This window comes from Nothoprocta perdicaria, unplaced genomic scaffold (genome assembly GCF_003342845.1).
Source record: "Nothoprocta perdicaria isolate Ctin4 unplaced genomic scaffold, notPer1 scaffold_63, whole genome shotgun sequence".
Classification (NCBI taxonomy): Eukaryota; Metazoa; Chordata; class Aves; order Tinamiformes; family Tinamidae; genus Nothoprocta; species Nothoprocta perdicaria.
Genome location: NW_020455899.1, coordinates 3,538,333 through 3,560,574, shown reverse-complemented (window position 1 = coordinate 3,560,574; position 22,242 = coordinate 3,538,333). Strand labels below are relative to the sequence as shown.

At 39.3% G+C, this 22,242-nt stretch overlaps 1 protein-coding gene across 2 annotated transcripts in view; it reads right to left on the bottom strand.

Annotated features, from left to right (window-relative positions):
- The window catches only part of PIGG (phosphatidylinositol glycan anchor biosynthesis class G), a 76,739-nt gene extending 57,421 nt beyond the window's left edge, over positions 1 to 19,318 (bottom strand). For both annotated transcript variants that reach the window (XM_026049938.1, XM_026049940.1), the window contains exons 1-8: positions 19,159 to 19,318; positions 17,090 to 17,295; positions 15,664 to 15,873; positions 14,137 to 14,325; positions 12,481 to 12,622; positions 10,333 to 10,545; positions 3,889 to 4,106; positions 570 to 851 (exon numbers count right to left, since the gene is read on the bottom strand). In XM_026049938.1, the coding sequence (XP_025905723.1) occupies positions 570 to 851; positions 3,889 to 4,106; positions 10,333 to 10,545; positions 12,481 to 12,622; positions 14,137 to 14,325; positions 15,664 to 15,873; positions 17,090 to 17,295; positions 19,159 to 19,318 (1,620 nt within the window). The remainder of the gene's footprint in view (positions 1 to 569; positions 852 to 3,888; positions 4,107 to 10,332; positions 10,546 to 12,480; positions 12,623 to 14,136; positions 14,326 to 15,663; positions 15,874 to 17,089; positions 17,296 to 19,158) is intronic.
- Positions 19,319 to 22,242: the final 2,924 nt, after the last annotated feature.

The following is a 22,242-nucleotide window of genomic DNA, read 5'->3' as shown; positions in this document are numbered from 1 at the left end:
CAAACACAGAAGCAAAGGCAGCATTCAGCAGCTCTGCTTTGTCCGTGTTTTTCGTGACCAGGGTACCCACGCCATTCACTAGTGGACCCACGTTCTCCCTGACCTTCCTTTTGTTATTGATATATTTGAAGAAGTTTTTCTTGTTACTCTTAACATCAGGTGCCAGATTTAATTCCAATTGTGCCTTAGCTTTCCTTGTTGCATCCCTGCATTCCCTGACAACATTCCTGTATTATGTCGTACCGGTTGCAACTGTGTTGCAACTGTGAAACAATAATTGCATAAAAACATAAAATTGGTATCCTGTATAACTGTTTCTCATCTAGTGAAGTCAACTGTAATATAAATTGTACAAAATAGGCAATTTCTTAAAGGTAATGTAAAAACGAGCACTCCTAAGATCTTCATTATAGCAAGCAGTATTATGCCACAGCGCATTTATCACATTTCAGCTACACTTGCTAAAATATTCAGATTACATCACCAAGTTTTTGAATACGCAGAGCCAAAACTCTTATAAAACCATAACAGAAAGTTTGCCACGAACTGTACTCCACGCATGCTCTCACCTTCACCGGAGGTCTGGAATTCTGCAGGATCTTTCCCACAGCAGACAAAATTCCACACATGAGCGCGGAAATCAGCACCATGACGGCGGCCGCCGTCCACCAGGACATGCTGCAGAAATAGCACAAACCTTCTGCCGAGGTGCACACAATGACGTGGACGGCGCAGAGCGTCAGGCACGTCAAGTAGAACAGCAGGGAGAAGAGCGGAGGGGAGAGGGGCACTTCGAATTCTGCCCGGCGGCTCAGGGCTTTGGGAGTGATGAGCAAGAGCAGAAACAGGACCTAGAAATAAACACAGAAATGGTGCTTAGGCGCTTGAGATCAACTAAACCACATAGGAATTCACACGTCCATACAAAAAGAAGAATATTGTTGCCATCTATGTCATGCTGCTTGTATGCATGTATCACAAAAAGAAGGAAAATACTGAAAAGAGCTATACTTGACATTTTGATCCCACTGAGGTATTATCAAGAACCAAAGATTGTATTTTTATTTGTTTAAGGGCTCAGACCCACAAGTTGCCAGGGTTTAATGAACTACCACGTGCCTCCTGACTCACTGTAACCCATCGCATGCACGATCTTCATTCCTTGCAATGGCAGGAACGCTGATTTGCAAATTCACAACAGATCCCAACCTAACAAATTTAACCATTATTATGAAGAGGCCAAAAGTTACATATGTGTTCTAACAATGGCTGTTTCACAAGTTATGGATACAAAGAGCTCTCACTGAACTAAATGGCTTGAAGGGCTCAGAAAAGCTCTCATGCTAACACGCGTGCACGTGTCATTTTTGGAGCTTATGAATTCTTCCCATTATTCCCCATCCTCCTCCTCCTCCTCTCAAATTGCTTTATTGGTTTTACTTTTTCAGAGCTAATGCTTTGCTCCAACCCACACACAGATCAGGCAGAATTCCAAGTTTCCTCACAGGTAACTATAGCAGTAGAGACTCATACTAATGTGAATGATTTCTGCACAAATCTTTTACAAACAAGGAGGTCACTCCAGTAGCAATCCTTCTTCCTCATAATATACTTTGCACAATGGACATGGTTATGAAAATATGAAATTCCAGGGTATCAAACCAGCTTGAGTTTCACTTTTTCTTTTTTAATACAGCATTTGCAAATAAAAACTGCACTCATGACAGGAAAGTACTCAAATTGCAGTTATCTATAAAACCTAAATTCAGCCCCTTTGAGTAAAAACTCTATGGATACACACTTCCATTATTTATCCATTAATTCCTCAGAGACATTCTAATTATTTAAGATACTGGACCAATTGCATTTAGAGAAGTGTTTGATTTGAAGCCACCTGTGTGATCTCCTTCCCTTGCTTACCCAATGACACTTAGAGATACGCAGTACCAAGACGAAAAGGAGATTTTGGAAAGGAAGGTAGCGTGAGTGCCACACAGAGAAAATAAACATGTATTTCCAACACTTCTGCAGACACTCATCAAGAGATGGAGAGCCATTTCCAGCACGACCAGCACCCCTGGGCTCAGAGAAGTTCAGAAGGGGTCCCAGGTGCCCCATGATGTGCAGGACAGTGTAGGATGTGGGTCTTCAGTCCCTGCTGTTGCACAGAGAAAGGTGCAACACCTGAACACAAGCAGGCCTTTGATTTACGCTAGTAGCCACAGCTATCAGCTGGACCAGGACCTCCTTCCTGAGCTTATCCAAACAGTGGGAACACCTCCCATGGTAGACATGATCCAGGCCAGCATATGGGAAGTGTGTATGTGACGGAGCCCAATATCGAGTACGAAGCCTGAACAAGTAACAGCAGAATTTCAGAGAGAGCAACAGGCCTGAGTTGGCTTTAACCCACATGCTCCTTCCTGGGAACTGGGAAGTCGAGCTCCATGAGCATATTATAGAGATTGGAAATGACAGTCACACTGGTACTGTCAATGCACTCTGTAAGTGTGTATTTGTATTGTGGTTTCAATATATTGCTGGGTCACTCTGCTAAAACAAAAATCCCATGTAACACCGGGTGTGTGGGACATCTAAAAGAAGCTGGTCAGAGAGTACTGGACTCTACATCTTGTTATTCAAACTTTTCATGGACAATCAGTCCTTATATTTCTTTTTTATGAAGGGCATCGACTGAAATACCGGAGCTCAGTTTTGCAGGAACAGTAAACCCCAAGAATTACACTTTAAAAAATAAAACAAGCAAACAACCAAAAAAGCCCAACAAACACCTGAGCACTTTGTTTCCCCAAACTAAGGAACAGGGCAGGAACCTGAGCACTACAGCTCAACACTTGACGCTGTCCCTCGTCCCCTGCAGTCTGCTCAGCAGGAACAGAGGCTACTGAGCCTCCTCTCAGGGCACTCTGGAAAAAAATTCCCATGGAGAGCTCAGCACGATGGCAAACTTCACTAAGAGGAGAATTAAAGCAAGCTTACAATGCAGACTTTCATCCTTTTCTCACAAAAAAAGTTACTCAACTTTTTCTTAAGTCCTAGATTAAGAACTAGTTTAAGTTCCAGCTGTAGTTCTTCTGAACTTACTCTAAAAAAATCACACCCATTTTCTCTAAAAAGTGAGTACTAGCTTCTGTGCAGAACAAATCTCATGGTTCATGAGATGTCATGAGATGTCATGTCAGCAGGTTTTCAAAGCAGTGGCACAGGGGGTATTTTCCACACTTGAGAATCGTCGAAAATAAGAATTGCAGAGAACTCCTTAAAAATCCAGAGATGGAGCCTTTTTTTAAAAACCAACATTTTTACAGACTAGAACAGTCCATACTGCCTATCATCAGTTTCCAGACAAGACATGAAGTGGAAACCAAGCACTTTACAGTAAATATTTTTTCCAGGCTTTAGGCCTACCATAATGAAGAAAAATTCTCCAAGTCTTAAAACTGGCCACAAAATCTCTTGCTTCTTCTGACCAACTATGCTGAACAGTAATTTAGACAATCAGGAACAGGTAGGAACTTACTTGCCTTTTTTTTTTTTATTAAACTTTTTAATGCAGTTAAGCTTGCTTAAAAAAATACAAGATTTGCGAAATGGGAGTAATTTAAATTGCAAAATATCTGCATGTCTGCTATAAATAGTTCCACCAAAACTTAAGCAACTTATATCAAAAGCTGCCCAAATTATTTTACAAGCTAAGTTATAGATTAAAAAGAACATTATCCTCCTTTAAGTAGAAAGTCAGCCAGCCCTGAAAGAGTTAATACTCAGCAATCCTGCAGACTTGCAAGAGTAAACACAAAGTATTCAAAAATGAGAAAACATCATTTTTGTATTCGTATTTTTTTCCGTGGAAATAAGTTTTCATACCTCTAGGACAATCACAGTTCCCACCATCATCGAATACATGTCATATTGTGCCACTTGTTTGCTTAGTGAAGAACTCAGAGTCTTCAGGGCCTTCAAGTACTGCTTCAGGACCTTTTTGCCAAGATTTAAGAGGACTTCTGAATTATTCCCATCTAAGTACAGTTTGATCCAATTACCATGGGACTTTTCTGCTATCTTGAAGTGCTCATATCCAGGATCTAGTAACGGGGAAAAGAAGCAAACAAACAACAACAAAAAGGTGAGAGAATCCACAAATAGAATAGAAATTTGATTATACTTCTGTATTTGCTTGCATAATATAAAAAAAGCTTGCTATGGAGGTTAAACCTTTTTCATACCAAGAAAGGTAAAACGTCTTCATGTAATAAAACCATAGTGAGCCAGGCACTCAGAATGATTCCTAACCAGATAAAAAAATGAAAGCTTCTAGAAAATAATAACCATTTTAAAATATGTTCCATTTCTATAGATTTCCAGGATGAACTTATTTAAATTCTTTACATTCTGACAAAATTTAAGTTTTCCACTGGAGACTTTCATTATCCAGCCATCACGCACAAGCCAAATGGGAAATCATGAAATAGCTGATCTCTGGAGAAAACATTAAAGGATATAAGCTTGAGATATTAGGAACTCTAATTACTTATGCTGCAAAGCTAATGAGAATTCATTCGCAACATGGGGTGAAATGCACAAGATGCCACATACACAGGCACTAATGGTTAACAACTAAAATGCAATTTGGCTTCAAGCATTGGGACAATACAGTCAGTGACAGAGAAAATTAGAAAGTTTACTACTGTATGAAAATTGCCCATACATTAACCTGGATTAAAAAAAAAAAAAAAAAAAAAGGAGCGAGAAAAAAAACAAAATTAAGTTGTCATTGACCTACAGAAGGAAGCCTGTGGCAGGGTGTAATTTCACTGTGACCTAGCCACATCTAAAAGAATTTTAACCAAAGGAAAAGATGAAAAAGAAGACTCAGGAAAAAACAAGCTTCAGGTCAATCACATATCTGTTGCCCATTTTTAGGAATTTCATGTGAAATTATAGATTTAAGTAAGTTTCCTAACTCTTTAAGTGTGTAAAGGGAACTGCCCTTGAGCACTGAAACCAAGGGACAACTGGATTCTACCAAGATCCGTAAATCCATATTAGTTTCTCCATGGCCAGTTCCATAATAAAATAGTGACTACACTCACTACTTCATTCATATGAGTCTGAAAGGATTGCTTGGGCCTTTTGGAAGACAGAGGGTTTGCTCTTCAGTGAGTAAATATTTACTGTCTTATCTCATGTAAATATGCTTCATCCTAGACACACAGCACAGACTTTTAGCAAAAATTAGAGAAGTCCAGAAAATGACAACCTCTGGCAATTGATTTAATTTGTGCCTCAGTTCTTTATGAGGAAAATTATCTACTTTGTTCCTTTCATAATCATCTTTCTTCTGTCTTGTGCCAAGAATTTTCTGGACTGATTTGCAATGAATATTGTATTGCTCACTGGAGAAACAATGCAGGTGTTTTTAATTTTACTGCATATTCTTCAAGAGAATGAATTATTCTCATTCACAACTCTTGCATAGTTACAAAATAAATCTTTTTCTGTATTGTAAATTTAATTGTAAGTTATATCTTGAAATCTAAGCAAATTCCTTCCTCATCATCTGCTCCTGTTTACACCTCTCACTCACTCTTCCTTTTCATTTCCTTAAGAATTTTTAATTCATTCTTACCTGCCCACATCCACTGCCCACTAAAACCACCTCATTCACGGAGTGGAAGTTGGCTGTGGTAATCCAACACAATTTTTTTTTTTCCTTTGAGGTACAAAACAGGAACAATTTAATGATCTCTCAGAATGAGGGAAATGTGTTACCCAATTTCATCTGAGAACTCCAGTGTTAACCTGTTGGGTGGCCTATTTGTAAGAAGTTAGTGCAAAACAAGAAGGGTCTCAGACTCTGCGTTGTTCAAGAGGCCTTTTGGGGCATATTTACGCAGTGTTTTTACATGGAATAATCAGAAAAAAGGCTAGACTCAAGGCAAAATATAAAATGTTCTTGCCCATCAATGGGGTGGTTTCCAAGGCACACAGAATGGTTTATTTGCTAAGTATTATTTTAGCATTTTCTGTTTCAGCCCACATCCCCTGCCATAGCAAGCTGGAGAATAAAGCTGGCAGATATAAATGAAGTCATTTGTTTAACACATGCACCTAATAAATATTAGCTCCAAAGCGAAAAGGGGACACTCACTTTAATAACAGCATTCAACCTGCTCTTATTCGTGACTTTTCACTCAACTTTTAAATTATCTTTTGAAGAAGCAGTCTTAGCTCAGGGTTTAGACGGTTGATCACAAGATCATAACTACCTTCCTAGAGCTGCCTTCTTCACAGTGAGGTTACTCACAACGCCCAGCTCTGTTCCAGGTACTTTTTCCTTCAGCTTCTTCATTTTTCACAGCTTTTTGTTCTTCATTTCCCGACTTTTTTGTTTGTTTGTTTGTTTTTAGTTGCATGTGTTGTTCTCTAATGAAAGAAAACCTAATGCCTCAAACAGTACTTTTATTCTTTTTCTTGAAATAACCAAGTCCTTCGTCCAGTGTCAGGCTTCCTTATTTAACCTTTTAACTTTTATTCACCCTAATCTACCTGAAACAGATGTAACTCTTGAAGATTCCTTAGCCCCTTAACAAGTTGAAATGTGAGCCGTAAGAAATGCTATAAGAATGCGTATGAAAACATTTTTCATGTGAAAAGTATCCTCTCAACTTTTATATGAGTAAAATTTAAAAAAAAAGTTCATGAGCTGCCTCAACTCACTAAGTATGTATATTTAATATACAAATAAAGATCAAAATATTTTTGTGCACTGTTCCAGTTTGTTCTTAATACTAGATTGGCTGAACTGCAGCAACTCCAAAGTTTCTTTATCAAAGAGCATGTAAGGCCATTCTGTCTTTCCATTTGATGTAATTCATTTCCATTGACATCTGACTTTTGCATCAAAAATTTAATAACATTGCACCAAAAATTAAACTATAGATTGTGCTATAACTTACAATGGGTGAGTCTTTTTTCCCCATGACTCAATCAGCATATTCAAGTTATTAATAGCTGGTGCTCTATATCTCTGCAATCTAATTACAACACTCTTTCAGGGAATTCCATGTTTCCCCCCCCCTTCAGAAAAGCACACTCCTTTCCATCTGAAGAGCTTAAAAAGAAAAAAAACAGCAACTTAGGCTATCCCTTTAAGTATCTGCCACTTCAGACTTATGTTCCAGCAATATGCATTTTTTCTACCATTCATTTGAGATTATATCATCCGTCAGAATTGTCATTAGGCACAAATGAACATTAGAAAGCTTCAGCTTGCATTCAGCAAACCTGAGTGATGTATAATGTTATTTTCTGCTTCTTTTTCCCTTCAAAAAACAAGTAACACACCTTGTATGCAGAATTCCTGTAAATGGCACAACCCAAGAATTGTCAGCTCAGATCTGAGGAGGATCCAGAGATCAACAAATATGAGCAAAATGCTCATATCTAACCCAACATATAGAGATCATATCCCACTGTTGACCTATCACTTGACACCCACCAAGCTTTCTCCAAAAGCTCTGAGAACCTAACTCTCAGACTTACTTTTTCCAAGAAATATTTTATTTTCTTGATATTTATAAGGTGCAATTCTGGACTCCTAATGGTATCTTTCATCGGCAGAAATAGTGTTGACCTACGTTTCGATTTTCAAATACTCACAAATTGGAAAAACTAGTAAACAAAATCTCTTTTTAGATACTCTATCTCAAAAAGACTGTGGACAAAAGATGTTTCCAATTACAATGCTGGAATATGAAAAATTCATCATGATTTGCAGAAACAGTGAATGGATACAGTTGGAAAAGAAAATTGGGGAATTTTCTAGTCCAACACTTGTAGTCAGGCAGAGTCAATCAGAGTAGGTTGCTCAGGGCTGCATCCAGCTGGGTTTAGCCTATCTCCAAGCACAGAGACTCCACAGTCTCTTGAAGGCAACCTGTTCCTGTGCTCAGTCACTCTCACAGTAAAAGAAAAAAAGATTTTTCTTTCTTGAAAGAATTAAATGCAACATCCTGTGCTTCCATTTGCAGTGTCTGGGATTATCCCTCCCTAGGGCAGAACTCTGCACTTGCCTTTGTTGCTGTTTGCCCATTTTTCAGTTTGTTGACATCCCTCTGAACAGCAGGGCAACCAGCTGTGCATCAGCCAGCCCTCCTGGCTTTGCACTGTGCACATATCTGCTGAAGGTGCATCCTCCCTAGTCATCCAGGTCATCAATGAAGATGTAAGACAGCCGTGGTTGCAGCACACCACTAGCAAGTGCCCTCCAGAGGAACTTCATGAAGCTAGTCACAGCCCTGGAAGCCCAACAATTCAAGCCATTTTCAGTTTACTTTACTTTCCATTTCTCTACCTTGACTTCGTCAGCTGGTCTATGAAGATGTTATGGGATATTAGTGCTATTACCAAACAATGCTTTTGACAAGACAAACAAAATCTTCTGCTCTCCCCTCATCCACTAAGCCAGTCATCTCACCATAGGATGCTGTAAGGGTGGTCAGGCATGTTTCATCAGATCTGTGCTGATTAATTACCTTCTCATCCTTCACATCCTTGAAAATGACTTGCAAGTGTGTTTGTTTCATCACTTTCCCAGAGATCGAGGTGCGGCTGACCATGCTGTAGATCCTCCTCCTCACCCTTCCTGGAGACTTGAGTGACATTCACCTCCTTTCAGTCCTCAGTAACATCCCCTAACCGTTATGACTGTTCAAATATTACCAAGTGTAGCTTTGCAATGACATTGTCCAGCTCCCTTGGCACTTGTGCCTGTATCCCATCAGGTTGCACAGGATTGTGCATATTTGGTTGGCTTAAATGTTCCCTCACCTGATCCTCCTCCACTAAGAGTAAGTCATCTCTGCTTTGGACCCATCCCTCCATACTTCTTCTAGTATGCTTCCTTCTAGTACCCAACCCCTATGATCCTGACTGAAGTTTCTTACAGTACACATTAAGAATCCTCAAAGAATTTCAGGGATTAATAGAACAACATGGAGAATTTAGCTGAAGACTCTCCAGGAAAATTACAATGACTTGGATCTCATTCCATTTTATTGTGACTCTATTACTGACAGAAGTCCATCATGGATGCTTTACCTTACAAGCCTTCCCTGGAAGTGCAGGACCACTAACAGCAGCTTATAGTATCAAGCAACGTAAATTTGCTAGCACTTCCATCCTGAGCAACTTTAGTTTCACTACTCAGATGGAAGCCAGAAGTAGAAATTAAATTGTTCCTGCTCAAAAATCAGCCAAAAGTTCGTGATATAAAACCACAGCCTGGTGCTGCAATTTTGAGTAACACAGCCATATCCATAACACATGAACAAGAAACATTACCTACTTATGTCAAGTAAAGAAATCTATGTAGGAAAAAAACAAATAAATGGAGGCCCTACTATTAACATCTCCCTACTGTTAGCTGCATGTTTTTGTTAAGACTCACAGACAGGGTTTAATTATGATTAGCAGCCATGATGTTGAAAGACAATTAATTCTTGACCTACACTGATCATCTTGCAAAAGTTAACATTATTATTCACTTTAATTATTCATAACTGTAACACAACTTTGCATTCCCTTCCAGTTATTCAACTTTGAACCTGATGAATCACTTTAGTGACAAGGACTTCAAGATTCACAATCATTTCCTCTTTTTTTATCCTCTTTTTTTTTTAAATCATATAATTATCACATTAGTTTAGGTATTTATGCTATAGCCCCTATCACAAATGCTACGTTTTGAACAGGGAAGACCAATTCCAGTCGTTGTTTATTCTTTCCCCTAAACACATGCAAACACATAGGTACACATTTATGTATACACTTTCATGTAAAAATTTCCAGTTCTCTGAGTAAATTCATACAAATCAGTGAAATAAATAATCAGTTCATCCTAAATAATTTTGCAGTATTATCTAAACTTTTTTACATTAGAAAATCCATTCCATTGTGCTACATTTCAAACAGCTTTCAGAATCAGTGCTCCATTAACAGCAGATATGAAGGGACTGAGCCTAACCATACTGGCAGTTCTTTAGCTGTCTTACAGTTTCATCACTGCTTCTATTCTTTTGTCTGTTAGCAGCAAAACAGGCCATTAGAAATGTTTTTTCAGATGCAATGTGCCAGAGTAGATAAAAGCTAACAGCAAAATAAGTGTCATTTCCCAGAGCATCCGTTTCAACTGAGTTTCAACTAATCTGCAGTTTCATGCTATACCCTTGAACCTAAAAGACCAAAGTGTATTTAAAACAATCTCATATTAGTAGGTATATATATTCTAGTCTTTTTCAGTCCATGTACCTTTTTCATATGCAGGTGTGTTCTCTTGCAGCAGTCTGCTAAGTTGGAATCCATTTAAGTGCAAGAAGCGCAGCTGTTCTCTCATTGTCTTGCCTCCCACAATGGGCAATATAAGATTTCCAACACTGTTCTTTGATATAGGTAGACCAAGACCTACTGCCAGTGTGGTAGCTAAGTCAGTCTGCTGCACAACTTTGGGTTGGCTAAAAGGACCTAGAATCGAGGGAAAAAAAATGCCAGTTACAGAGTTACAGGAACATTCTAGAATTCAATTCTCAGCAAATATCACTCTTAGGACAGCAATTACTCTAAGCAGAACATGAATGCTGTACAAATAGGCAAAGAGATGATCCATGAGACCACCACAGTATCAAGCTGCAGCCTGCATCCTGAAAAGCAAACAGAACTACATATCAGATAGAAGATCCAGATCCAATTTCTGCAGTTCCATGTGGTGAAATCAGTTATTTTAAACTAGTTTTGTTCAGGATCTCATTAGTTTACTGCATAAGCAGAACGGCCCCTAGTCGCAAAGAAACTGACACGCATGGCACCTAAGTAAGAGTTCACTTAATTTTGCTATGCCAAGGAAAGTTCCTTCTGTACCTTACTAGTTACACAGCAGTGTTTTTTTCAATTATCCTTTTACTCAGCTGTCTTTGTAAATCTAAGCATTTAGTGTTTTGGCTTAAGACCATGATAACAGCTCTGTACACAGTATCTACTACTCTCAAGGCTTCCTTTAAGAGCATTAGAAACTCTCTCATTTCACATCCAGTTGTGATTATCCTCACACCTTTGAATGCCATCTATAATCCTTAAATCCTTTTTGCATGAGTACCTCTGCATCAGCAGCTTTCAGTTTACACCATTAAAAGGTAAGCTTTGAACTTGACTTTAACTTTTACTTCGGAAAAAAAGACCAAAATCCCAAATTCCAAGAAAAACAAGTTACCATTTAGTCAAATCTGAGTGAAACATCTCTGTTGAAGGCTACACAAGTAATATTCTGATTTCATACTAAATGCAGATGTCTATCAGATTATTACTTTTAGTCTACCAAACTGACCATAGCACAGTTTATTTACACAAGGATGATAGGGAACAAAAACTACAGTTGAGGTTACTGAAGCAATGAGAAACAAGCTACTGGGTGTTTTCATCAACATCATAATTCAAAAACTTGATCCTAAATATATTAAAAATAGACATCTAGTTTAAATTCAACACAGAGATTAACCACAATGAGAAAATACTTACAGAATATACCCTTAAGAAACCTGTCAGTTAACAAGTACAATTTAGACATTTATAAAGTAAAAGCCTACCAGGGAGCTTTTAGCTTTGTTCTTTCTTTGGCTTTGTAATCAGCTCTTAACTTTGATTTTCATACATATATATATGTATGTATGTATATCTGCAAAGAGCTTGATGATTCCCAAAGCTATGCTTTATGTTTCAGCTACCTACCAGCTTCACAAGTAATAGCCAGATAGACAGATTTTGGCTGTGCTGCAGAAGCCTCCATCAGGAAAAACAAATTAAGGTTCTGCAGACATACTTTAAAAGCAAAGAAATTAGGCAGAAATAGGCAAAAGGTGCATTGAAAGGCAGAGGGAAGAATTTTTTGAAGAAAATATTCACTCCTGTTACAACGAGGCAAGAAGATATATGTTAGACTAAGCACTGTTGCAAACCACTGGTGTTCTCTACCATTGCCTTAAGTCATGTCTTGCAAGTAGAAAGTGTCAGAAACAGATAAACTCAATTTAATGATGTAAAATGAACTACTTGGGCAATACATGTATCCTCAGTATCTGTCCTTAGATACCTTGCAATCAATAATCATGTTCTCCCTGCTGCAATCTCTTTTCATTTCACAAAGGTAATTCCTCCCCTTTGCTATTACTCACAGCAGGAGAAACAGGCTTTTATCCCTCTCTACTGGCTCTCAGAGAGGGATGCATGGTGGGCAAGGAAATATGCTGGCTACTCAAAACAAAACTTACAACTCACTACAAACAGCATTTTCATTTTAATACAGGAATGCTAGGAAGAGGTCCCCCTCAACAATTTTTTAGCAACTCTAGAGCCAACATGAATTAGAGATAGTACTATATACCAAGTAGGATATTTTTTGATTCTTACCATTTCTCTTCTCGAAAGCAGAGCTGATAAACAGCAGTGGTGTGTGCACTTCTTCTTCTGAAGAACCACCATGACTACCTGTTTCAGACATGCCATGATCCCCACAAACAACCAGTAAATTGGGCGGAGCTGCCCCTCCTTCCTGCAATTCAGGAAAAAAAACCACATTTACAACACTGTAGCAAACAAAATGCACATACAAAGTTCTTCAATAGCAGTATCATATTTATATATGAATACTTTCAAAGAGTGTGTATATTTTTAACTGTCTTACAGCATCCAAGGTAGATAAGTAGAGACATCCTCAGTGAAGTGTTATGCAAAAATATGTATTTTTTAAAAGATACACATACCTATAGCAAACATGATAAAAAAAAAATCTACACAGACAGAAGAAACTGATCAAAAAAATAAATACAGGTCCTCACGCTGTGCCAAGAAAACCAGAAGAAGTAATAGAACTGACTGAGAACATTTCCCACACAGTTTCTTCAGTTTGTTTGAATTTTCCAGCATGAATTTAAGGATATTCCTTTCCATAAATATATTATAAGGAAGGGGATTTAAGTACAATCGAGTGAAACGGTCTAAACATATAAAGCAAAAAAAAAAAATAATAATTACATGCCTCCATGTTAGACCATGAGCTTTAAATTCAAACAGGCTAAGGAAATTATTTTTAAAAATGTTCATATTCAAATATCTTCTCTAGTTTCTTAGGTGACTTTAGGGTATTAATTTAATATATCTGATGTCAAATGATGTCCATTTTTCTAAAGAATTAGAAATAGAAGTTTAAGTGAGGCCTGTTCTTGCACTGCCAGCTGATTGCCAGTACCTGCTGTGTTCAGAAATACTTTTATTATTTCTATGTTCCAAAATTGAGATAAATTCTTGCACATAACTTGCAGAAAGCTTAACATATTAACAAACTGTGCCAAAAGCATTGCAATAGTATAGATTAAACTGTAACTTTCACAAGCAGGATTTTATCCTGTCTTTTGGTATGTAACCATCTGTCTGTCTAAAAATAATTCTAAAATTTTATGAGCTGCTATTCTGAATTCCAGTCATTCAAGGAATAATCTTTAGGCCACTCGGAGCCAGGATTTGTTATTTCGGCAACCAAGTTATTTTGTGAAGTGATGTCTCAAGTCACCAACTCAAAAAAAAAAAAAAAAAAAAACAGATTTGACAATTTATATACTCCATTTAACATAAGAAAAATACAACAGTAATTTCAGTAGCAACCTGTGAACTAGCTACACCCTAATGACTTTCTAAATGAAAAACACTGGCTATACATGCCTCCTGTTCCTCCAGCTGAATTTCACTAGTAGAAAATACGCCAACCACCATTTTAATCCATGAATGATAGCAAAATTTTAACACCAGTTTTCCCCTTCCTCCCAGAAAAGGGGGTTTATTTCCCACAACTGTTCAGAAGAGATTCTTAGCAGTCTTTACTAATGTCAGGCAGTAAATCCTTAAAAATGCTACACTACATTAACTGGAAAAGGGATAGGGAAGGAAAAGAACAGAATATTCACTGACCCAGCAGTAAACCATCACCCATGAAAAAAAGGTTTGCAAGGAATATAAATAAGATTTTAATCTACAAATACCAGATTCTGATCCAAGGACACGATGTATTACCTTTGAAAGAAGAGAAATATGAATCTTCTTGAGGATGTTATCCATTTCACGAAGCTTTGGTCCTACTAATATGCTGTTTGGTCCAGTCACATGACCGATATGGTCCAGTCCTAGATAATGTAATATTAGGATATCCCAGTCTTCTCTCTTTAACACCCTGTCCAAGTGCCTGGTAACATTATCATCAACCTCAGAAATGAAAGGGAAACAATTGAAAGCTAACAACAACAACAACAACAACAGATTATTAAAAAGCAAGTAAAAATGGACTGCACTACCCAAAAAGTTCCACAAACGTTCGTGAGAACTCCAGTCACTCACAAATTTAAAAGAAAAAAATATTCAATCTGCTCAGGTCAATGCCAACCAAAGTTAGAAATTCTGTCTCTCAAAAAACATTCTTTATCTTATCTCACTCCCTTCTGGCTATGAAGTGTCAGATTACATGCAAGCAGAGAAGAAATTGTTTGTTGATTCTTTCACAGATATTTCAAGAAAAATGTTTCAAGACATTCAGTCACTTTCATATTCTGCACTACTTTTTTTGGACTTCAAATGACGTTATGAAGAGGGAATAGACTCTGCTTAGAGTTTGGAAGCACAGAAAGAAAAAACACCTCTTTCTCTTTCATCTTAATTTTTTGCTAAGGTGTAAACATAGATTGTATTTATTGTGAGGAAAAAACACTGACCACCTATCAAGAAAGAATAAAGATTGGTTCAGCGCTACCTAGGGCCTACTTGGTGTGTTCTGTGTATGTTGACAACACATTTTTAGTTGCACTCACATTTCTCTCTGGATATTAAAATTATTTAAAGCATTTCAAATTCAGTACTAATTTGTTGACTCTGGTTATAACTATTTAAACAATTATAAAAGGTTTCTAATTAACAAATTCTATTTCAGTAAGTAAAAAGAGTGCATAAAAAGCTTGAGAGCTATGAAACCATCGACCAAAGATCATGTTCACATTTTTCCAGTCCATGTTGATTTCCTGCAATTTCTTATTAGAGCAGCCAAATAAAAGTGACTTCCATTCCCAAAAGCTTGCCTAACTTACTTTATTTAACATGCTAATAACACATTTATGTAGGTAGCAGCAGGTTAATGGCTTTAGGTTTTACAAATCATTAAGGTCCAAAATGCAAATTGAAATTGCTGAAACAATCTACTCTTTTAGTATTCCCACCCCAAAAAAAAAAAAAAAAAGTTAGTTTTAACAGCTTATTTCATCTACATTCTGTGCTTCTTTTTGCTAATACCTTGAAACAATATCTGTTTGGAACTACAAAAGGTATGCAATATGCAACTGTCTAAGAAAATTCAGGGAGTTCTTTACTTAGTGCATCACTTACACGCTTCCTACAGCTCTTACACCAGCTGACACACACAGAAAAATTTCTATTTCTATGTCACAATTTCTATGTCACAATTTCTATGTCAAATTCATTTTAAAGGCTATTTTTATTCATTTTTTCTCTCTTAAGAAGTCATTTTTCAACTTGAGATTATAAAAAGCCTCTCACCTCTGTAAAATCTGACACAAAAAAAGAAGTTGTTCCATCATACTCCACAAAATGCTTTGGAAACAATTTAACCCAAGTATCATCACCATAGAAAATTATTCTTTTCCCAGCTGTTTTTGCCTGCCATATCAGATTGTCTTCCAAAAGTGCTGGAGAATTGAGGTTCACAATAATATCAATGAAACCAGGTATGCTACCAGTCATCAAAGCCTAGATAAAACAAGAAAAGACAAGATCTATGTAACACAACCCAGAAAAAAGGGGTGATAGAATAAGATAGATTAAAATGAAGTGATGAAGAGTAAAAGCGAATGAATGAAATGAAGTGATGAAGAGTAAAAAGATTAGACTTTCAGTGAGGGTACACAACAGACTTAAAGAACATACGAACTCAGGCCATATCATACTGCCTGTCACCTCCTGATTTCTGGGATCTGACAGTACAAGTTGTTTTAAAAAGGTGAAAAATAACACTTTCCTCACTGGCAGTTAGTAAAAACCCTTTATAGGTCAGTTGAAATTTACTTCACATAATCACCAAGAGCCTGTCTGAATAGCCCAAGTAAACTGTTTTACCACTACACCAACAGTGCGGGACATTCAAAACAGTAGGCAAGACTCCTAAGAAAAATGCAATGCAACCATCAGGAGCTGCAAGTTTTTTTCCCCATTTCCAGAGCACTCTCTCAGCTTATTTAATGCACAAAATGCAAAGCAGTGACATCTCATTGTGTGAATCACTCGCATCAAGCATGGAGAAGCCCAGGTGATCAAGTCTGCCAATGACACAGCAATGGTTTTAGTTAGCTGGAACTTGGCACAACTCTTTTTACACCCTACAAAAGCATCCCTATGAGGTTTTAAATGTATGTCAAACGGGTTTTCCTAGCAAAAGATATAGGAGCCATGAGAAATACTAGCAAAAATGCTCAAAAATGGTCTTAGATAGAAGAAACGTATTTTTGATAACAGAGAGGCTCTTATAATTTCCACCGAATAAAAAGATTATGTCAATCATTTGTATGTTGATCATTTGTACTGTATCTTTAATTGCCTGTTAATATGTTGTTTCTCACAGCTCTTCCTAGCATGGAGCTACCAAATAAAGGGACAAAACAACTACGACAAAGTGTTTTTAAGTGGAAGCTACCAGCAGTTTCTCCTACTCAGCTCCTCTGCCTTCTTTTGATGACCAAACTTTTCTACAAACAGCACATGTAGGTCATGGAAAAATAACACTATACTGCATGACATGGAAAAATAATATTATACTGCATGCTCTCTTCAGTAAATTTATCCACAAATTGACAGTAACACAGAAAACCTGCTCCTTATGCCGCTCTGGACGTAAGCAAGATCCAAGTCTTTCCAATTTCTCAAAGTTAAAGGTGCATGAAATAACCCCAAACTGAAATAAATGGCTTACCTTAATTCGAGGCATAGTCACAGTGGGTGGCTTTGCCTCAGCAATGAAACTGTGGGATGTCCCTTTCTCAACAACCTGTGTCGTATAGGGCATGAACTGTTTTCCTTTGGGTCCAAACACAAAGTCATCTCTCAAAGCATCTATCAGCACAAGGACAACTTTTTTGAAAAGCGGTGGTGGAATTTTGGTCCAGTTGGAAACCGTTCCTAAGGAACAGCAAGAAAAACACACAAACTCATCAACAGATTTTAATATTCGCTACATACTAGTTGAACAGCAACTTCACCACAGAAATGAATGTTAAATTCAAAAGGGGAGAAGCTGCAAACAATGGTAAGCATTTGAAGTAATCAAAAGATGTGGAATTTTCAGGCCATCTGATAGAAAAAATAATTCCTACAGAGCACGTAGGAACAAAAACCAAGCATGTAGGACAAAAACCAAATGCACTAAGTAAATTTGTAAGAGGAAACCCACATTATTTAACAAGAATGTTTAAGAACATTAGAAGAGATAATAAACTAAACATATATCCATACATATATCCAAATAGGTATCCTAAATGTGGATGTAGGGCTGTCAGAGCAACCATTCAGTCGCACTGAGCTTGACCCACGCAGTGGCATTTTGCCCTTGCAGCAGCAATTTTTGGTCCTATATACCTCAATCAGGCAAAGGGACACAAATGATGTGGACTGGACTCTACATATAGATCTCCACTCAGAAAACACTATGGTCAACTTCTCTGTTACATATTATATAGTCTGTAACACATACTATGCATTTTAGGTTAATTACATAAATCTAGCATTTTACATGCTTTTAGAGTAAAAAGCATGCCTCTGAATAAGTGGTTGACAGTTTGGGAAGGCCAAAACCAATGTCATGTTGGAGAAGAGAACCTCAAAAGCACATTCAGAAACTCTATTTTTGTGTACATGGATAAACATCAATAAAATAGCATTCTCAAAATCTCCAGTGTTAAGGATTTTGTCAGACCTTCTCAAATCCTTTTGAATAGCCATTTCGGAGGGGGAGTGGAGTGAGGAGAAAATAACCATGAACATAGTTTGATTAAAGAGATAAAGATTAAAGATAATGATTTAAGAGATAAAGGTTTTTCTTTTTTTCTTTCTCAAGACTTGAACGATAAACTACACTGAGTCCCTCCTAGAGCATCGTTCACAGGCAAGTCAAGGTGTTAGGGAGGAGTGCACAGGATCACGAGCCACCTAAAGGTTTACACTGCGACCATGTTGCACTATACACATACATGCACCGTATGTTTATGTCTGCCATGGTTATTTATAAAAGTTACACCAGTTAAGCTTCATTTCAGGTAAGAAATGAACAGACAACACCGGTCCTGCCAGGAACCAATGTTGTGCAGGGACCCGCTATTAAACAGGCAACTCCGCAACTTTTACCAAGTGCCCCAGGAGCAAGATGTGAATGACTGAAACAAAATTACGCGTTAAAAGCTCAAGAACTGTGCCTAAAGCCTCCTGTGTCCTCGCTTCACAAGCAATTCCTTGCCTTCGGAGCACATTCTCCAGATCACAAGATCACTCCATAAGCAAATCCTAAACCAAGAGCCCGTTCTTGTAACCAGGGCCAGCTCCTCTTGAGTGTCACCGAGTATTTCCAGGAACCTCCACAACCTCCAGGTACTTTTAAGTGCTCCCCGGGTTAAAACAAGCCCTTAAGCAAGCCCGCCCCAAATTTCGTACTTTTCAAAAGAGTTGCAGGCTGCCCGCGAGCAGGTGACCCAAACACAGGGTTTTTACACCCAAAATTACTGTTGCTCCATCCAACAATATTCCCTGATCGCGACCGGGCGGTTCCGGTTGCCGTGGTGACGGGATGAGGGGGCGTGACCCGCGGCGCCGGTTGCCGTGGAGACGGGGTAAGGGGGCGTGGCCCGCATCGCCGATTGCCGCGGTGACGGGGGCGTGGCCAGCAGTGCCGGGTGGGGACAGTTACCGTGGAGACGGGGTAAGGGGGCGTCGCCCGCGGGGCCGGTTGCCGTGGTGACCAGAGGGGCGGGGGGAGCGGGTTGCTGTGGTTACCTGAGCCGGGCGGCGCCGGTTCGGCGGGAGGCTCCCGGCGGGCCTCGCTGCGGGGCAGGGACCTGACGGGCAGCGGGAAGAAGCCCCGTAGGAACAGGGCCACCCCCAGGGCCTCCACGAGGAGGCAGGAGGAGGCGAAGACCCCCGAGCGCAGCCGCATCCCCCCCCCCCGCCCCCGCGGCGCCCTGGCGGCACCGGCCGCTCCGCCAGGCCCCGCACCAACAGCTGTCCGGGACGGCTTGCGGCGACGCCCCGCCCCTTCACCGCCCTCGGCCAATCGGCCAGCGGCGTGCTCCTCAACGGCGCCCTGCTATTGGCTATAGGCCCAACCAACCCTCGACGGGGTGCCCAACCGGAAGGGAAGCGCCGCGCTCGAGCCAATAGGAAGTCAGCAAGGGAAAGGACTACAGCTCCCGGCAGCCCTCGCTGCTCGCTACGGGGCGGCGCAGCGGACATTTGGAGGCTCCGCGGCGCCATGTTTGCTGCGGGAGCCAGGGGCCTGGCAGGCGCTTGGCCCGAGCAATTAATTAATGTATTTTATATGTATTATCTAATATATGATATATATTATATATATATATATAAGATAATAATAATATAATATATATATTATATATAATATTATTATTATTATATATTATTATATATATTTTATATATATATATATATAAAAGATAATATATATTATATATATAAGTATATGTAATATGTATATGTCTGTATTTGTGTGTACTCATGGAAACATTAAGTGAACATCAGTTAATTCACCAGCATCTCCGTTCTTCCCCAGTGCCCCCTCTGTGCCATACAGCTCGTCCTGTTTAAAAAGCTCAGGTGTTTTTCTTTTGCTGCAACAACCAAATAATGGCAGCAAAAGTGAAATGTAATAAATGAAACATAGTAAATACAATAAAACATGCCCAAACCCGGATGCTCCCCCGGTTTCAAGTACCGCCAATACGCAGCCAGTTTCATTAGTTCCCTGTTCTTTTCCCTGGTCTAACTTAGGCTTTTTCTGAATGATTCCTGTGTGGTTTTGCTCTCTGACCTCTACCCCTGCTGTTAAGTTCCTAACTTGTCGGGATCCACTCTTGGCTCTTGCAAATCCACAGCAGTCAGGTCCTAATTTCACAGGATTAGGGACAGTGAGGGTGAATCCTGGCAATTTCTTCAGAACTTGACAAAGACAGAACTATTACTTTCTTCTGAGGGTGATTTCTGTAAATAGAATAATTCTTATTAAACTTCTTACTACTAGCACACTGAATAACGTATTTGGTCATACATAAGGGAAGTAAGAAGAGGGGATAGTCACAAGAATGGCTGTATTTTTTAACATACAGAGTGCATTTGCTCTAAATTCTAAGCTAAACTATTTTTAAAAAAATACACATTTCAATGTGATCGGCCACTCTGAAAGCACAGCTATGTGGCTAGAAACCCAGAAGGACACTTGCTATTTCTTTTCTTTTTTGTCCTATCATCTCTGCATTGCTCAGTACCTCGCAGTTTAAATGTATGTCAGGTCTCTGATGGTTTCAGCCGTGGCAGAACATCAGAAAAAAACGCCAGCTAAGAGCATCCCCTCAAGTGTGAACCTATGTCCTTGGTGCTGGCGCATGGCAAAGTCTCCAGAGGTGGATGAGGCAGGAGATGGTACAGAAGAACTGTTCCTGTGACCTCTATTACCAAAATAGCAGTAACTGTCAAGACAAAATGCGAAATTCTGCACCTAACAAGACAAGAGAGTTAAATAACATCAACAATAATATTTGTTCATTAGTATTATCCACGTCTAATAAAGGATTTTCTGTCTTTCTACAGATACACACATTTCTGGGTACTTTGGAGCCCATCCTGGCAGAGCTCAAGGGGTTCAAGACTGAGGGATCCAGGGGGTCACAGGTGAAAACAGAGCAGATTCCCAAGGAAAATTTCTAAAGCCATTTCAGCAAATGGGCTTGATTTGGCATGTCTGAGCATCTGAAATGCCGTATATTGAAACATCACCAGGCCCACTGACTACTCGGTGATAGAAGGGAAATTATTATAGACAAGGGGAGGGTTAATACCAGATAATACTGCACTTAAGGGCAGGCAATGAGAGAAGGATCCAGGCAGCAGTCAAGGCTTTGCCTTAGGCAACAAAACTGACTGAAATCCCCCCTCCATCTAATTTTACCTTCATGTCTCGCATCCTTTGATCCCACGGTCTCCCCTTTTCTCCTCTCCTTCCTGACAAAAACAAACAAACAAAATCCCTCCCTCTCGCCCCTGCAGCTCCTGACAACTTCATCTATTTCTAGGTAGGCAGAGGAGCGCATGTCCCAGGATTTGCTTAACACGGGGGAGCTTTTCTCAGTCACACGGTCCTTGTCCTCCTGAGAGAGGTTATTGCAGTGCAGGGATCCCCCATGACTGGGTCCCTGTGAAAAAAAAAAAATGGTGATAAAAATAATTGCCCAAGTTGTTAGATATAACATTGCATTCATCTGTGAAGCATAAATTAACCAAAATAACTCTCCCAAGTAAGAAATCCTAGACAAGCCTTTTTGTTTTTCTAATGTTCCTCCCTTCCTAGACCACAGCTCTTCATTTAGAAATGAATTAGCCCTGAAATTCACCTGCAGGCAGCAGATGTGCAGTAACCGCCTCTGATTTATTCTCTAAGCCCAGATATTTATTAGCGCTAAACACCACAATATGTTTTATACTGAAACCACAAGTTGGTAACGCGTTTCCCGCTGCAGAAGGCAGCTCCTGTCCTCAGAGAGCACTTACCCCAGTGCTTGTTTGCAGCAGGGAGGTCTGCTCTCCACTGCTTCGCACTGCAGGCGAGCACGATGCCTCATGACAGCACCACGTCCCTGCTCGTCTCAACACTCAAAATGCTATTCAGCTCTTTATACTAAAACAGAAAGGGGAAAAAAAAGGCTATCAGACATTAATAACACTGTTTACTCATTTTTGTAACCAAATTATGTGCTTTTTTAATTAAATTCTTGTAGATCAACCAGATCAGTACCAAGGGGGAAGCTGAGCCTGCACCAGGGCTCTTAACAGACCCATGTCCAAGGCTGCAGT